The following is a 15,065-nucleotide window of genomic DNA, read 5'->3' as shown; positions in this document are numbered from 1 at the left end:
CATAGAGCAGAATGTCAAAGCTTCGTCTGCAACATAACCCTCTGCTATTGAGCCTTCTGGCTTGGCTTTGTTTCTGACATAATTTTCACGTTTTTTCATGTATATTTAAAAAGGATACATCCATCTCATTTGTACAGGCCCTCCAAGAATGGCTTCTTCAGGTAAATGAAGAATTAGATGAATCATGATGTGAAAAAATGCTGGAGGATATATCAATGCAAGATTGCATAAAATCTTCACCACTTCTTTTCTGGCATTTCTCATGCCGTTAACATCTAATGACTGTGCACAATTTTTTTTGAAGAATGTACACAAGTCAATGATTGTTGTTGAAACATTTTCTTGGAGAAATGCTTGAACCCCTATAGGCACCAATCGTTACACGAGAATGTGATAATCGTGAGACTTTAGCCCAACCAAATTTGATGCAATATCATTCACCTTCTTATTAAAGTTAGATCCAAAACCATCAGGTAGCCTCACTCCTTTAATGAATTGACAGAATCGTTGTCGATCAATTGGTTTAAAAGAGTAATCAGCATGTGGTGGTATTATTTTATTCTTGTTGTCTTCCTTCTTATTGTTTACTTTATTCCTTTTGTTGACTTTCTCTTTTGGCCATTGATCTGGCCGAATGCCCATATTTTTCAAGTCTTCTCTTGCTTCTTTTTTGTCTTTGGTTTTTTCATTCATCAATACAGTATTTAAAAAACTCTCATCCACATTTTTCTCCACATTCATAAAATCTATATTGTGTTTTAGCTCGAGGGAAGACCAATACTCAAGCTCAAAAAAGATACTACGTTTCGTACAATTCAACTTTTTTTTTTCTTGTTTCATCATTGGGCTTTCTTGTTGCACTCCCATGCTCATGATGTTTCATTGGAATACGATCAGGGAGACAAGCCAATTGTTTTAATATAGTTGTATTACTGAATCGTCTTGGATGTGGCCTTCTCTCAGGTTGACCATTAAACAATAAACTTTGCCTCCACTTATGGTTCATATGCAAGAATCGTATATGACCAACATAAGACATCTTGTTAGTGACATGAATGGAAGATGTGTTTGCGTTACAAGTAGGGCATGCTAAATAACCTTGACCACTCCATACAGATAAACTTCCATGTGTTGGAAATTCATTGATAGTCCATAACAACATCGCACACATGTTGAATACGGTGTTGGTTGATGCATATCTCATTTGGACTCCTTCAGCCCACAACATTTTCAAATCATCCACCAAAGGCCTCAAGAAAACATCAATGTCCTTTGAGGGTGATTTAGGGCCATGAATCAACAAAGTTAGCATGAAAGAAGACTCTTTCATACATATCCATGGTGGTGTATTGTAGGTAGTTAATATAACCGGCCAAGTACTATAAGTACTATTAAAGTTGCCGAATGGATTGAAGTCATCAGCAACCAAACCTAGACGAACATTTCTAGGTTCTTTAGCAAACTTTGGATATCTTTGATCAAAATCTTGCCATGACTTACCATCAACTGGATGATACATCATATTATCTATTGAGCGTCCAATATTATGCCAAGTCATATCTTTAGTTGTGAATCTGGAGCTATACATTCGTGGAAGTCTTGGAGTCAAAGGAAAGTACCGCAACACTTTTTGTGGTACTTTCTTCCCCTTTGTAGTTGTGTCCACCCATCTAGTCTCCTTACAAATCGGGCAATTCTGCATGGAACCGTTCTCCTTCCAAAACAAAGCACAATCATTTTTGCAAGCGTGGATCGATCGATATCCTAACCCTATCTTTCTAAACTTCTTTTTAGCTTCATAGTTTGAAGCTGGAATCTTGCTCTTCGGGAAAGCAGCTCTTAGTAACTCTACAACTTGGTCAAACGAACTATTTGTCCATATATTGATCACTTTAATATGCAACAACTTTGTCAAAAAGTTTAAGGCAGACATATCGCTACATTCAAGGTATAACTTGGTATTGAGCTCCTCAAATAAATCATCAAATTCCGGGTCTATACCTCGTCCCTCCTCGTCTATATTTTCTACATTTTTATTTTGTTCCGCCATAACATCATCAATTACATCAAACATCTCATTACTTGTGGGCGTGTTTACTGGAGTGTTTGTTCTTGGAGTCGAATTGTAGCTTAAATCCAAAGAACCGACATGTTTCTTACCGTGATGAATCCACATAGTATATGTTTCTAGAAACCCAATGTCATGTAAGTGGGCATAAACCGTAGGTAAAACATGTCGATACGAATTCAAACACGTTTTACACGAGCAACACACTTTTCCTTTAGAGTTGACATGTTTCTCAGCAATCTTCATAAAGTTTTTAAGACCTTCCAAGTATTTTGAAGACATTCGGTTCTCTCTAATCCAACTCTTATCGATCGTCATTGTTGTTTCATTATTAAAAATTATATTATATATATAGTTATCGAAAGTTAGATTGTATTTGGGCTATATAAATAAATATATACTCGAGAATGGATAGAGTATTCATAAGTATATAAAAAATATATACTCGAGAAGTAAAAATCAGACGGATTGGATAGAGTATTCACAATGGTTATGAAGAAGAAACTTAAACTAAAAATCAACGATTCAATGTGTTTTAATAAGAAAATCATATTATACGGTACGTTATTTTAATATTAATATTAATTTGATTTTCAAACTAATATTATTTGATTTTATAATTAATTTGATTTTATTTTAAAAGTAATATTAATTTGATTTTAAAACTAATTTAATTTGACTTTATAATTAATTTTATTTTATTTTAAAATTAATATTAATTTGATTTTAAAACTAATTTAATTTGATTTTACAATTAATTTAATATTTTCTTTTTATTGATTTTTTTAAATTAATTCAACTTTATTTTATAATTAATTTAAAATTACTAAAAGTACGTTGTTATTAATAACCTAATTAAGCTAAAGTTGTAATGACCAACATTAAGTCACTAACAAAATTAAGCACTTTGAAACCATATTAAGCACTTTACAATACAAACAATAGCATCCAAATACAAAAACTATAATTTATCAATTAAGAACTTTATCACTTCATCTTATATACACTCAATCTATTAAACCTAAATATCACATAATCATACATGTATACAATACATTCAATTCCAATTTTCATTTCATTTTAGACATACAATACAAATGTATACATCTAAATACAAAATCAAACATCATACAAAATCAAAATCAAACATACAGTTCCTATTTTCATCCAATTTCATACAATCATACCTTATAGCACCTTACATTTTAGACATCAAATTTCAATTTCATACAAATGTATAAATCTAAATACAAAATCAAACATCATTCTTAATTTCATTTTCATGCCAACACACTACAATGAGCATAAACAAATCATGCCTAACTTCATTTTCATTTTCATGCCAAAACACACTTTCCTACCTCAAAATGCATATATATATATATATATATATATATATATATATATATATATATATATATATATATATATATATATATATATATATAAAAGCAATCAACCAAAAAAATATGAGAAAGTATATATCATGGTGTATTGAAAGGGAAAAAAAATTCATAAATTGCGTTCACGTAACTGTGATGTTAAGCACGAAAAAAAATCAAAAAACTTACCTCAAAATCGGTGGTGAAGATAGCTCAATCATCGGAAATCGTTTTCTATGGCGGTGGTGAACGTTCTTGCCGGCCGACGGTGATGAAGGCTGTGATTTAGGGCTCCAACAACCGGAAATAAATCCCCCAAAATCGGAGTAAAAACTCAAGCTATTACAAAATAAGAAGAAATCAAGGACCAAGAACCTTACCTTTAGCTCGCCGATGAAGTGGAATGCCGTAAACTGCCCAACGTCGCCGAAGGTTGAGAGAGAAATCGAATTGCACGCGACTGCAAAACGAACGCTGAATGCGTGTTTTGTTATAGGGAAACCCTATACCAACGACAAGTCGTCGGTATAGGTAAACGAAAACGCCGTCGTTCCACTTCACGAGATTAAAAAATAAAATAAAATAAAAAGAGGGTTTTCACGCGGATCGGTCCCACCTTTTCCAGACGACATGTCGTCGCCATAGGGTGAAGAAACGACATCGTCTTCCATTTCTGCAACACAGATAAAAAATAAATCGTAATTAATTTTTAAACACCCTATACCGACGACATGTCGTCGGCATAGGGTGACCAAAACGACGGCGTCTTGATTTTCTGCGACAAGGAATATAAATAAATCGAAAATATTTTTTTAATTCCTCCTAGTGACTTTGACACTTTTCGTCCTTGCAGTCAAATCTTTTATATTTTGATGTTTTTGCCATAAAATTTTAGTGAGTTTGACACTTTTCAACCTTGCAGTCAAAACTTTTACATTTTGACATAAAAAACACAAAAAAAACCTCCTTTAGACTTTTGCCACCATATTTTTCCAACTTTGGCAACTTTTACATTATAGCCACAACATTTTTGGTTTTTCTCCATCAATGTTCTTTCTTTTTATTGTACACTTTTGAAATCTAATTTTAGGGGGTGTGGGTTTTCTCCCTTATTTGTGGCGATTTACACTTTCAATACATATTTTAAAGTTTGCCGATATTTAACTTCTATGACATAGTCCAAAAGCGGCGGAGCCGCGCGTCCTTTTCTAGTTATTTATAATAAATTTGTTTTATTTTTCATCAAACGGAGGGTTTTTTGGATATCAATTCCAAATACTTTCAAATCCCCTGAAATGTCTCAAACAACCGGAGAAAACATATATTTTCTTGATGATTACTCTTTCTTTGTTTTGGTTGTAAATTGAGATAAATGGGTAAAAATATATTATATAAACATAGACGTGAAACTATTAGAAATTGTACAGGTGTTAGGAGATAAAGATATAATATATTTAAGAGATAAATTATAAATACATAAAGAATCCTAATGTTACATATATACTAACACTCCAAATAGCCTATATATATTGATCCTCTTATCCCACAAATATCAGAAAGCCAACATTGGAGAGGAACCACAGAGAACAGATCAAGTTTGATCATCAATAAGAGGTAATCTTTCGACAGAGAACTATTTGAATGTTTATGTTTTCATCAAGCATTTCAAATGTAGAATAAAAGGCAACAACGAAAACCATACCAACAGTAAACATAAAATATTTTATAAAGAATATATTGAAGATTTTTGCCATTGAGTTGAAGTTAATAATCAAATGGGTCAGTGTAAATATACTGAAAAGAGAAAAATATCTGTATAATTTTTTTAATTATATAAGTATATAACGTAACAGAAGTAACTTTTTTATAAAACAATACATACTCATTCGTTTGCGAAGTATATCGTGTATCAAATGTTTAGGTTTGATTGTTGTATTATGTTGAAATTTAACTAATATATAATTTGCAGATAGTTTACTTTCACGAAGCGTCTTACTTAGTTAGATCACTTATATAAACACTTTCTTTAACTTTCTCGAGTGGTTCTACGGTTATTGTATTGCTCCTCTCTAAGCACAAACATTCAATTAGAAAGCCAGAATTGAAGAGATAACATATATACACATATTAGTAGCATCCTTTAGAATAAGATTTAAATTTCTACGTTAACCTTGAATTTTTTTCATAAATGAAAAAAATGTCAAAATTTTATATATGAAAAGAAAAAAGTCAAAATTTTATATATTAAAATCTAGCAAGTTTTTAAGTTGTTGAGACTTTTTAAATGAAATATGTAGTGTTGTTGTTGTATTATCTTGATTTTTATCTACTACATTTGATTTTTGCAGATAGTTTAGTATTTTTTAGCAAGAAAAATGGGGTTCAAAGTAGCAACACTCATACCAAAATGTTTTGAATTTGAAAAGAAAGGACGGATGGTGTGTTAGGAATAATAGACAATAAAATAAATTTCAGAACACAATATTTAACGTGGTTCGGTCTAATCTGACCTACGTCCACGGGCCAACGAGAGAGAGAGGATTTTATTATCACCAGAGAAAATTACAATCATACAAGGCTAAACTGCACTTGTAATCTGATCACTCAGTATAAGGTATCACTCGTGCTTTTGGCTGCCGAATTAAAGGCTCTGCACAAAAGGCTTCCTCACTATTTCTACTGGATATATAAGAGAAGTTACTTGACTCTTATATATGTTTTTTGTTGTGTTTTGGTGCATCTTTTCCCTTCAACATATGCTTCCTTTTATAGTAGATGAAAAGGAATAAAGAGGAGAAATTAGTGGAGCAAATCAAGGAGTAATTTATGGAAAAAGGAGTGGGTGGGAGACAATGGTGAGTCTCCACCAATTAACTCAACAATCTCCCACTTGGAGACTTGAACCATACGGTCTTCTCTATCATCCAGCTCTTGCAACACACACACACACACACACACTCTCGTTATCTGCCATGCCTTCCTCCTCAAACCTCTAGAAGGCCAGTTGAAGTCATGCATAACTTCAACTTGTCAGTGGTAACCACCTTGGTGAACATATCTGCTGGATTCTTCGTTCCAAGGATTTTCTTCAGATGTAGAGTTCCATTACTGATTAACTCTCGAATGAAATGGTACCTCATCTGAATGTGTTTCGTTCTACTGTGAAACACCGGATTCTTAGCTAGGTGAACTGCACTTTGGTTGTCACAATGCAGTACACAATCCTCCTGTTGAAATCCAAGTTCTAATAAGAACGTTTTCAACCATATAAGCTCCTTGGCCGCTTCTGCAATAGCCATGTATTCTGCTTCTGTGGTTGAAAGAGCAACACTCTTTTGTAACCTGGACATCCAACTGATTGCCGTACCTCCTATTGTAAACACATAACCTGTTGTGCTTTTACCCGAATCCTCACATCCACCCAAATTTGCATCGGTGAACCCTTCTAAGACCACCCCCTTTATTCTGTAACATAGGGCAACCTCAACTGTTCCTTTCAAGTAGCGTAACAACCACTTTACTCCTTCCCAATGCTCTTTTCCTGGATTCGACATGAACCTACTCACAACTCCCACTGCTTGAGCAATATCTGGTTTGGTGCAGACCATTGCATACATCAAGCTACCTACCGCAGATGCGTAGGGAACTTTGGCCATCTGTTCTTTGTCTTCTTCCGTCTTTGGGGATTGCTTCTTTGAGAGTTTCTGACTTCCCAAAGGCGTACTTCTTACTTTAGCATCTGCCATGCTGAACTTTTCTAAAACTTTCTTGATGTACTTAGATTGAGAAAGTTTTAGTGTACCGGTAACTCTGTCCCTGGCTATGCTCATGCCCAATATCTGCTTAGCAGCCCCTAAGTCCTTCATCTCGAACTCTCTGGACAACTGCTTCTTAAGCTTGTCGATCTCCTGCATGTCGGATCCAACGATCAACATAATAACAGGATGATGTAAGAGGAGTTGAATTTCTTCAAGTAGCAACAGTGATCCATCTCACATCTGTGATACTCACTCCTCTGCATGAAGCTATCAAACTTCAAGTACCACTGTCTTGGAGCTTGCTTCAATCCATACAAACTTTTCTTTAACTTGCACACCAGTTTTTCGTTGCCAACTGTTGGGAAACCCTCTGGTTGTGCCATGTAGATGTCTTCTTCCAGGTCACCATGAAGAAAAGCTGTTTTCACATCTAGCTGCTCTAGATGGAGATCTTCAGAGGCTACATTACCCAAGACCATTCTGATTGTAGTCATCTTCACAACTGGAGAGAAGATCTCATTGTAATCAACACCCCTCTTCTGTTGGAAGCCTTTTACCACCAACCTGGCCTTGTATCTTTTACTGCCATCAATCTCATCTTTGACCCGAAACACCCATTTGTTCTGCAATACTTTCTTCCCTGCTGGGAGCTTGACCAAGGACCACGTATGGTTCTTGTCAAGTGAGCTCAACTCGTCTTCCATAGCCCTTTTCCACTGTATGGAATCTTTCATCCTTAAGGCCTCTGGATAAGACTCAGGTTCACCATTCTCTGTCAGCAATAAGTAATTTGCTGAAGGAGAATACTTGTTTGGAGCCTTTCTTGGTCTAGTGGATCTCCTGACAGTAGGAGTTCTAGTCCCTGCACCTTCTTCGACTTCTTCTTCAAAACTACTGTCTTCTTCGCTCCCACTATCTCCAATATTATCAGAGCTCCCACTGCTTCCAGAAATTTCACCTATCTCCGGAGTACTAATAGGTCTTACTACGTCGTCTTCAGAGATTTCTTCAAACTCGACTTGACTCTTTGTTTTCTCTGGTTGCTTCTTTCTGCTAGAGCTTGCTGCAAGTTCATCCTTGTATAGAGCATTCTCGTTGAACACTACATCCCGACTTCTGATAACCTTCTTTGTCTCGTTATCCCAGAAGCGGTATCCCATGTCATTCAAGCCATAGCCTATAAATGTACACTTTCTTGCCTTCGCTTCTAGCTTGTCTCTTTCAGAATCTTTCACCTTCACATATGAGACACAACCGAAAACTTTCAAGTGCCTGAGTGAAACCTCACGACCACTCCATTCTTCTTCCGGAATTTTGAACCCTATGGGGACTGAGGGTCCTCTGTTAATTAGATATGCGGCTGTGTTGACCGAATCTGCCCAGAACATCTTGGGCAAGCCTGCATGTAGTCTCATGCTCTTCGCCCTTTCGTTTAACGTTCGGTTCATCCTCTCAGCAACTCCATTCTGCTGAGGTGTCTCCGGAACCATCTTCTGCATTCTGATTCCTTGGTCAGCACAGTAATCAACAAATTCTTTGCTACTGTATTCACCCCCATTATCAGATCTGAAACACTTGATCTTCAAGTTAGTTTCATTCTCAACAATAACTTTCCATTTCTTGAAAGTACTGAAAACTTCAGACTTATGTTTCAAGAAATAAACCCAAACTTTCCTTGTGCAGTCGTCAATGAAAGTAACATAATACCGGGATCCTCCCACTGAAGAAACTGTAGTGGGACCATAAACATCTGAATGTACTAGCTCCAACTTCCCGGACTTGGGTGGACGACCAGTCTTCACGAAAGTAACTTTCTTCTGTTTACCAAGAACACATGGCTCACAGAAATCAACTGTTACAGTCTTCAGATATGGAATTCTTCCTTTGGAGGCTAGCATCTTCATTCCCTTCTCACTCATATGCCCAAGTCTTTGGTGCCATAGAGTAGATGCCCCAGCTTCTTCTACAGCATGTACTTCAGAGTCATCAGCATCCACCATGTAAAGTGTACCCCGCTTCTGACCTCTAGCAATAACTAAGTTTCCCTTCGTTACCTTCCATTGCTGATCACCAAATGTAACATGGTGACCCTCGTTATCAAGCTGCCCCACTGATATCAACATTCTCTTTAGGTCTGGAATGAACTTCACATTCTTTAAAGTCCAATTCGTGCCTAAAGTTGTCTTGAGAACCACATCTCCGACTCCCGTGATATCTAGACTCTTGTCATCAGCCAATTGAACATTTCCTTTGTAATGTCTAAAATTATGCATCACATCTTTGGAATGAGTGGCATGAAACGACGCACCAGAATCCATGATCCAGGATTCAATTGAGTTTTCAACCGCACAAATGAGCGCGTCACCTTCAAAATTTGCTGCCATATTTACTTCCTTCTTGCCTCGGACACTGATTTCTGAAGTGACCTTTCTCCTTGCAGTTCCAACAGGTAATATCCGACCTGTTCTTTGACTGACCTCTCTTTCTCGACTTTGATCTTCCTCTACCGCCGCCTCCTCTATTGGACCTTCTTCCCCTGTCTTCAGTACTAAGAAGACTACTAGAAGATTCTCCGGCACTCCGTCTGTGTACATCCTCACCAAGGATTAAATCGCGAATACCTTCGAATGTTAGCTTAGCACCTCCGGTTGAGCTGCTAACTGCTGTCACCGTACCGGACCAACTTTCGGGCAAAGATGATAATAGTAGCAACGCCTCGACTTCATTCTCGAATCCAATATCAACCGAAATCAATCTTGAGATGATTGAGTTGAATTCATTCACATGATCTGTCACCGAGCCACCTTCCTTCATCTTTAGATTTACTAACTGTCGAATCAGAAAAACCTTATTTGCTGCTGAAGGTTTTTCGTACATGTTAGATAGGGCCTTGATCAACCCGTGAGTAATCTTTACATTGACAATATTGTAAGCTACATTTTTTGCCAATGATAATCTCACCACACCAAGTGCCTGCCGATCTAACAAGTCCCAATCCTCCTCCTTCATATCTTCGGGTTTCTCTCCGGACAGTGGTTCATGTAACTTCTTCTGGTAGAGATAATCTTCGATTTGCATTCTCCAGAAACCGAAATCGTGACCATCAAATTTGTCGATCTTAACCTTCCTATCTTCCGCCATAACTTCGAAAGAACAATATTGTATACTAGAATATAAATCTGTCGTACACAAAACGGTCAACCTTGTTTCTGATGTGGCCGATCAGACTAAGCTGCAACCACAGAGCATACTACAAGATATGACCTCCTTCAACCTTGGGCTCTGATACCAGTTGTTAGGAATAATAGACAATAAAATAAATTTCAGAACACAATATTTAACGTGGTTCGGTCTAATCTGACCTACGTCCACGGGCCAACGAGAGAGAGAGGATTTTATTATCACCAGAGAAAATTACAATCATACAAGGCTAAACTGCACTTGTAATCTGATCACTCAGTATAAGGTATCACTCGTGCTTTTGGCTGCCGAATTAAAGGCTCTGCACAAAAGGCTTCCTCACTATTTCGTTTGCGAAGTATATCGTGTATCAAATGTTTAGGTTTGATTGTTGTATTATGTTGAAATTTAACTAATATATAATTTGCAGATAGTTTACTTTCACGAAGCGTCTTACTTAGTTAGATCACTTATATAAACACTTTCTTTAACTTTCTCGAGTGGTTCAACGGTTATTGTATTGCTCCTCTCTAAGCACAAACATTCAATTAGAAAGCCAGAATTGAAGAGATAACATATATACACATATTAGTAGCATCCTTTAGAATAAGATTTAAATTTCTACGTTAACCTTGAATTTTTTTCATAAATGAAAAAAATGTCAAAATTTTATATATGAAAAGAAAAAAGTCAAAATTTTATATATTAAAATCTAGCAAGTTTTTAAGTTGTTGAGACTTTTTAAATGAAATATGTAGTGTTGTTGTTGTATTATCTTGATTTTTATCTACTACATTTGATTTTTGCAGATAGTTTAGTATTTTTTAGCAAGAAAAATGGGGTTCAAAGTAGCAACACTCATACCAAAATGTTTTGGATTTGAAAAGAAAGGACGGATGGTGTTGGTTGGTGGTGGTCGTTATGAACTCGATATTTCTTACATCACTGATCGCATACTAGCATTGTCATTTCCTTCTAAGTTAATGAGATCGATGTATCAAAATCCTATGACACAGGTCAAGAAAATTTTGGAAAAAAGACATCCGGGACACTACAAGGTAACATAATATAAGTTTTTATATTCTATTGTTATGTTTTATTGATCCATTTCAATCGGATGAAAATTCAAATGTATCTTATATTATATGTAAATTCGTGATATGTTAAAATCCAAAAAAGATCATAACAAAGAAAATAGGCACTAGTTAATTTCCAAAGAATATTATAAATTAATTATTATCAGGAAATTTTAAAAAAAGTTTTGTCTAATTAAAAATTCTACAAATAGAATTGGATTATGTTATAGTTTTTCATTCGATTCCATGGGAAAAAATAATACGGTTCATTCGGATATAACCAACAACTATTTCCATTAGAATGGAATGAACAACGGCAGTGTCAATTTTAAGCAACGAATTTACAAAGTTTTTACCAATCTATAAAGCCATTATAATTATTTACCAATTGTATAAAATGGTAAAAATGTCTTGTAACAAACTAAACATGTTTGATTAAATTGGTAAGAAATCAAATTACAATTTTCTCACATTGTTCAACCTTGTAGGTGTATAACTTGTGTACGGAGCAAGCTTATGATCCATCCCATTTTAACGATCTTGTGGAAAGATTCCCATTTGATGATAATCATGCCCCATCACTCCAAATGATCCAGGAATTCTGTGAAAGTGTCCATTCATGGCTTTCAAGTGACCCAAAGAATATTGTCTTCGTTCACCGCATGGTAAACATGCAAATTATATAATTTTTTGGAGATTTTCATACTTATGTAAATTATTTATTGATATAAAAACTAAATATTTTTGAAAATTCAACAGGATGGTAAAGGTCGGATAGGGTTGATGGTAGGTTCTTACTTCGTTTACGCCGGCATATTAGCAGAAGAGGCTCATCAGGTTTATGCAGATAAAGGGACAACAAAATATCTTAAAGTAAGTTTTAGTTTTTCAAATTTTCTTCCACGATAAAAAAATCTTAGAAGGAAAGCTTAAACAAATTCAATATGGAAATATGTGCAGGTGATGATTCCAAGCCAACGACGTTACGTTAACTACTGGCATAAATCTCTAACCTTTTCCGATAGTTGCTTACCAGAGGTCAACCTTCCAAAACCATGTAGCAAAGAGATCAGGCGGATTCGACTTTTCGACACCAAAACCATAGAATCGGTCTTCTTTGTTGTGTCAGAAATGCAAGAGGTTACTGGACAGCGATATCGTTCACCCGCGGTTGTTTACCGGAATTTCTGCAGAAAAAGTAGTATCAGTGGTTTTGGCAACTCGGAGATCGAGGAAGAAGAGCCACGAAACTGCCTTGACCATTACTTTAATGAAAAAACAATAAAGGTAAGATTAATTACTGATTCCAGTAACCCTCCACAATTGAAAATCAAGGTTTTTCTAAAAACATTAACATTGTATAACGGGTTGACAGGTTACTGGAGATGTTTGTGTGACATTCTACGAGAAGAACATTGGAGGTCGTCTCTTCTATGCTTGCTTTAATACCACATTCATTGAAAATGACTCGATGAAGGTAGTTCAGTTGGTCTTGTTAAGTTCGAATGTTGGATATAAATAATTAGATTCTAATTTTAGGTTTTTTGATTTTTTTTTTCAGTTTTCGATTACAGAATTAGATAAAGTGGGAAATAAAGGCAAGTCAATTGCGGGTTCTGACTTCCGTGTAGAGTTACTCTTTAGTCCGGCGAACCCTAACTCTAATGACTCATAGCAATGGCGAAGACGGTTGACCGGTCATTGGCATTCTTGTTTTGTTGATTTCTATCCATTTGACATTTGACTTTTAACTTAATGAACCTAGAATGTATATAGATGACTTTTGGTTTTATTATGTTTCAAGTTCAACGTCGCTTATACATAGAATATATCAGGCCACGGTAAATCATTAAGTTGTCGTTAATTTTATGTCAAAGGCTGACTTGGAAATTCAAACCATAGCAACTTAAGAATTTGGAAAGATAAAAGGATATTATTAAAATATAGAATCAATATATAAAATTATTGAATGAATTACCGAATGAGCATCCATACATCTCACTTATCTACCCTTTACCATAAATATCACATGTGATATTTGTTGCCCAATGAGCAGTGTCCTCACGTACTTCCTCTGTTTTAGAAAGCCACATTGATTATACAGCTCGAAGATAATCTATATGCAGGATTTAATCTTCACCAACTTTGTCACATAGTTCTGGGTTATTGTATGCAATTTGTCAAAGATTAAAAATCATTATATAAGAACGATTGATAAAGAAAAATAAAGTTAATAAGGATCAATATGTTTCCTTTTTTCTGCGCCAATCTCCCATGGTTAAATTGGGGTTATCATATATGCATCTAGGATTAACAACCCAAGTAATATTTTGTACATCTTTAATGTGTCTGAGTGAGTCAGTGAACAGCTCCTGTTGGTTTACTTATAGTTAGTAAACAAACATTGATTGATACCTTCTAAGCTAACTTGTACTCCTCAGGCTTGCCATTTTCCTGTTAATATATATGCTCGATATGAATACATAGATACAATAGATATTGATTATGAACAAAAACATCTACAAAATATTCAATAATTTCATTGACGTTATTTTCTAGTTGAAACCTACTATACATGATCATGTGATTGAAACCATTTAAATACAAAACCCTTATTTTCTAGTTGAAACCTACTATACATGATCATGTGATTGAAACCATTAAAATACAAAACCATTGAATTCTATATGTTGGACCCTTGGATTGGACTGGATGAATACATGGATACAATAGATATCGATTATGAACAAAAACATCTACAAAATATTCAATAATTTCATTGATGTTATTTTCTAGTTCAAACCTACTATACATGATCATGTGATTGAAACCATTTGAATACAAAACCATTGAATTCTATAAGTTGGACCCTTGGATTGGATGACCTTGTTTGACCGGATGATTCAATTTCCAATTTGTTTTTATATCCCATTTTCGAGTTGCTTGGGTTTAGTTCAAAATTTAGAATTTTTTCATAAAAAATGTCATTTGAGAACAACAACTTTTAATAAAAGTTGCTACATTTTCTTTTATTTATTTTTTTTAAATTTGAACACTCAAAAATTGATGTCACCATAAAGTACAACGTCATCATGCTATGTCAGAGCCGCATCATTAAAGATCAACATGTCACCACGTCACATGCAACTGGAATGACAGGTCAAAAGATCAATATTGAAAAATACCTTGAAAATATACTTGTCTAAATCAAATTTTTGTAAAAACTTAGTGTCTTAATTGTAAAAAAAGATATATCACAGTGTCCCAATCATTGAAGACTTGGTGTTTTTATGCAATTTACCCAAAAAAACCTAATACAATAACAACGTAGTTAAAGCCAAAAGATTCTTATTTTACCAAACTAAAACTTTGATTAACAACTGACCACACTAAAAGTAAATCTTCGATTAACATTTGGGAGTTGAAAGGTCCGATTTATTTTAAATTATGATCTACTTTTGGTACAATTCTGACAATCAAATCCCAAAACAAAGAAACACAAAGATAAATAACGTGAAACGAAATAGCAATGATTATTTCAACTCGGAAAAATCAAAAGATGATGATAAATTAGTGAATACACAAAATTTACATTAAAATC

At 34.9% G+C, this 15,065-nt stretch overlaps 1 protein-coding gene and 1 pseudogene across 2 annotated transcripts; one reads left to right on the top strand and one right to left on the bottom strand.

Moving 5' to 3' along the window:
• Positions 1–799: 799 nt before the first annotated feature.
• On the bottom strand, positions 800–2,386 carry LOC145164438 (uncharacterized). The gene has a single exon (XM_079083155.1). The coding sequence runs from the start codon at positions 2,384–2,386 to the stop codon at positions 800–802; it is 1,587 nt and encodes a 528-aa protein (XP_078939281.1).
• Positions 2,387–4,822: 2,436 nt separating this feature from the next.
• Positions 4,823–13,158, top strand: LOC145164437 (phosphatidylinositol 3,4,5-trisphosphate 3-phosphatase and protein-tyrosine-phosphatase PTEN1-like; annotated as a pseudogene). The gene is made up of 7 exons (XR_013739824.1): positions 4,823–4,853; positions 11,280–11,446; positions 11,953–12,129; positions 12,224–12,337; positions 12,425–12,751; positions 12,840–12,941; positions 13,026–13,158. The product of XR_013739824.1 is annotated as a phosphatidylinositol 3,4,5-trisphosphate 3-phosphatase and protein-tyrosine-phosphatase PTEN1-like (transcript).
• Positions 13,159–15,065: the final 1,907 nt, after the last annotated feature.

This window comes from Lactuca virosa, chromosome 3 (genome assembly GCF_052849685.1).
Source record: "Lactuca virosa cultivar CGN04683 chromosome 3, Lactuca_virosa_CGN04683_v6, whole genome shotgun sequence".
Taxonomy (NCBI): Eukaryota; Viridiplantae; Streptophyta; class Magnoliopsida; order Asterales; family Asteraceae; genus Lactuca; species Lactuca virosa.
This window is presented reverse-complemented; position numbering and strand designations above follow the sequence as displayed.

Excerpts from the sequence above, each read along its gene's own strand:
- LOC145164438 (XM_079083155.1), bottom strand. The coding sequence starts at position 2,386 with ATGACGATCGATAAGAGTTGGATTAGAGAGAACCGAATGTCTTCAAAA.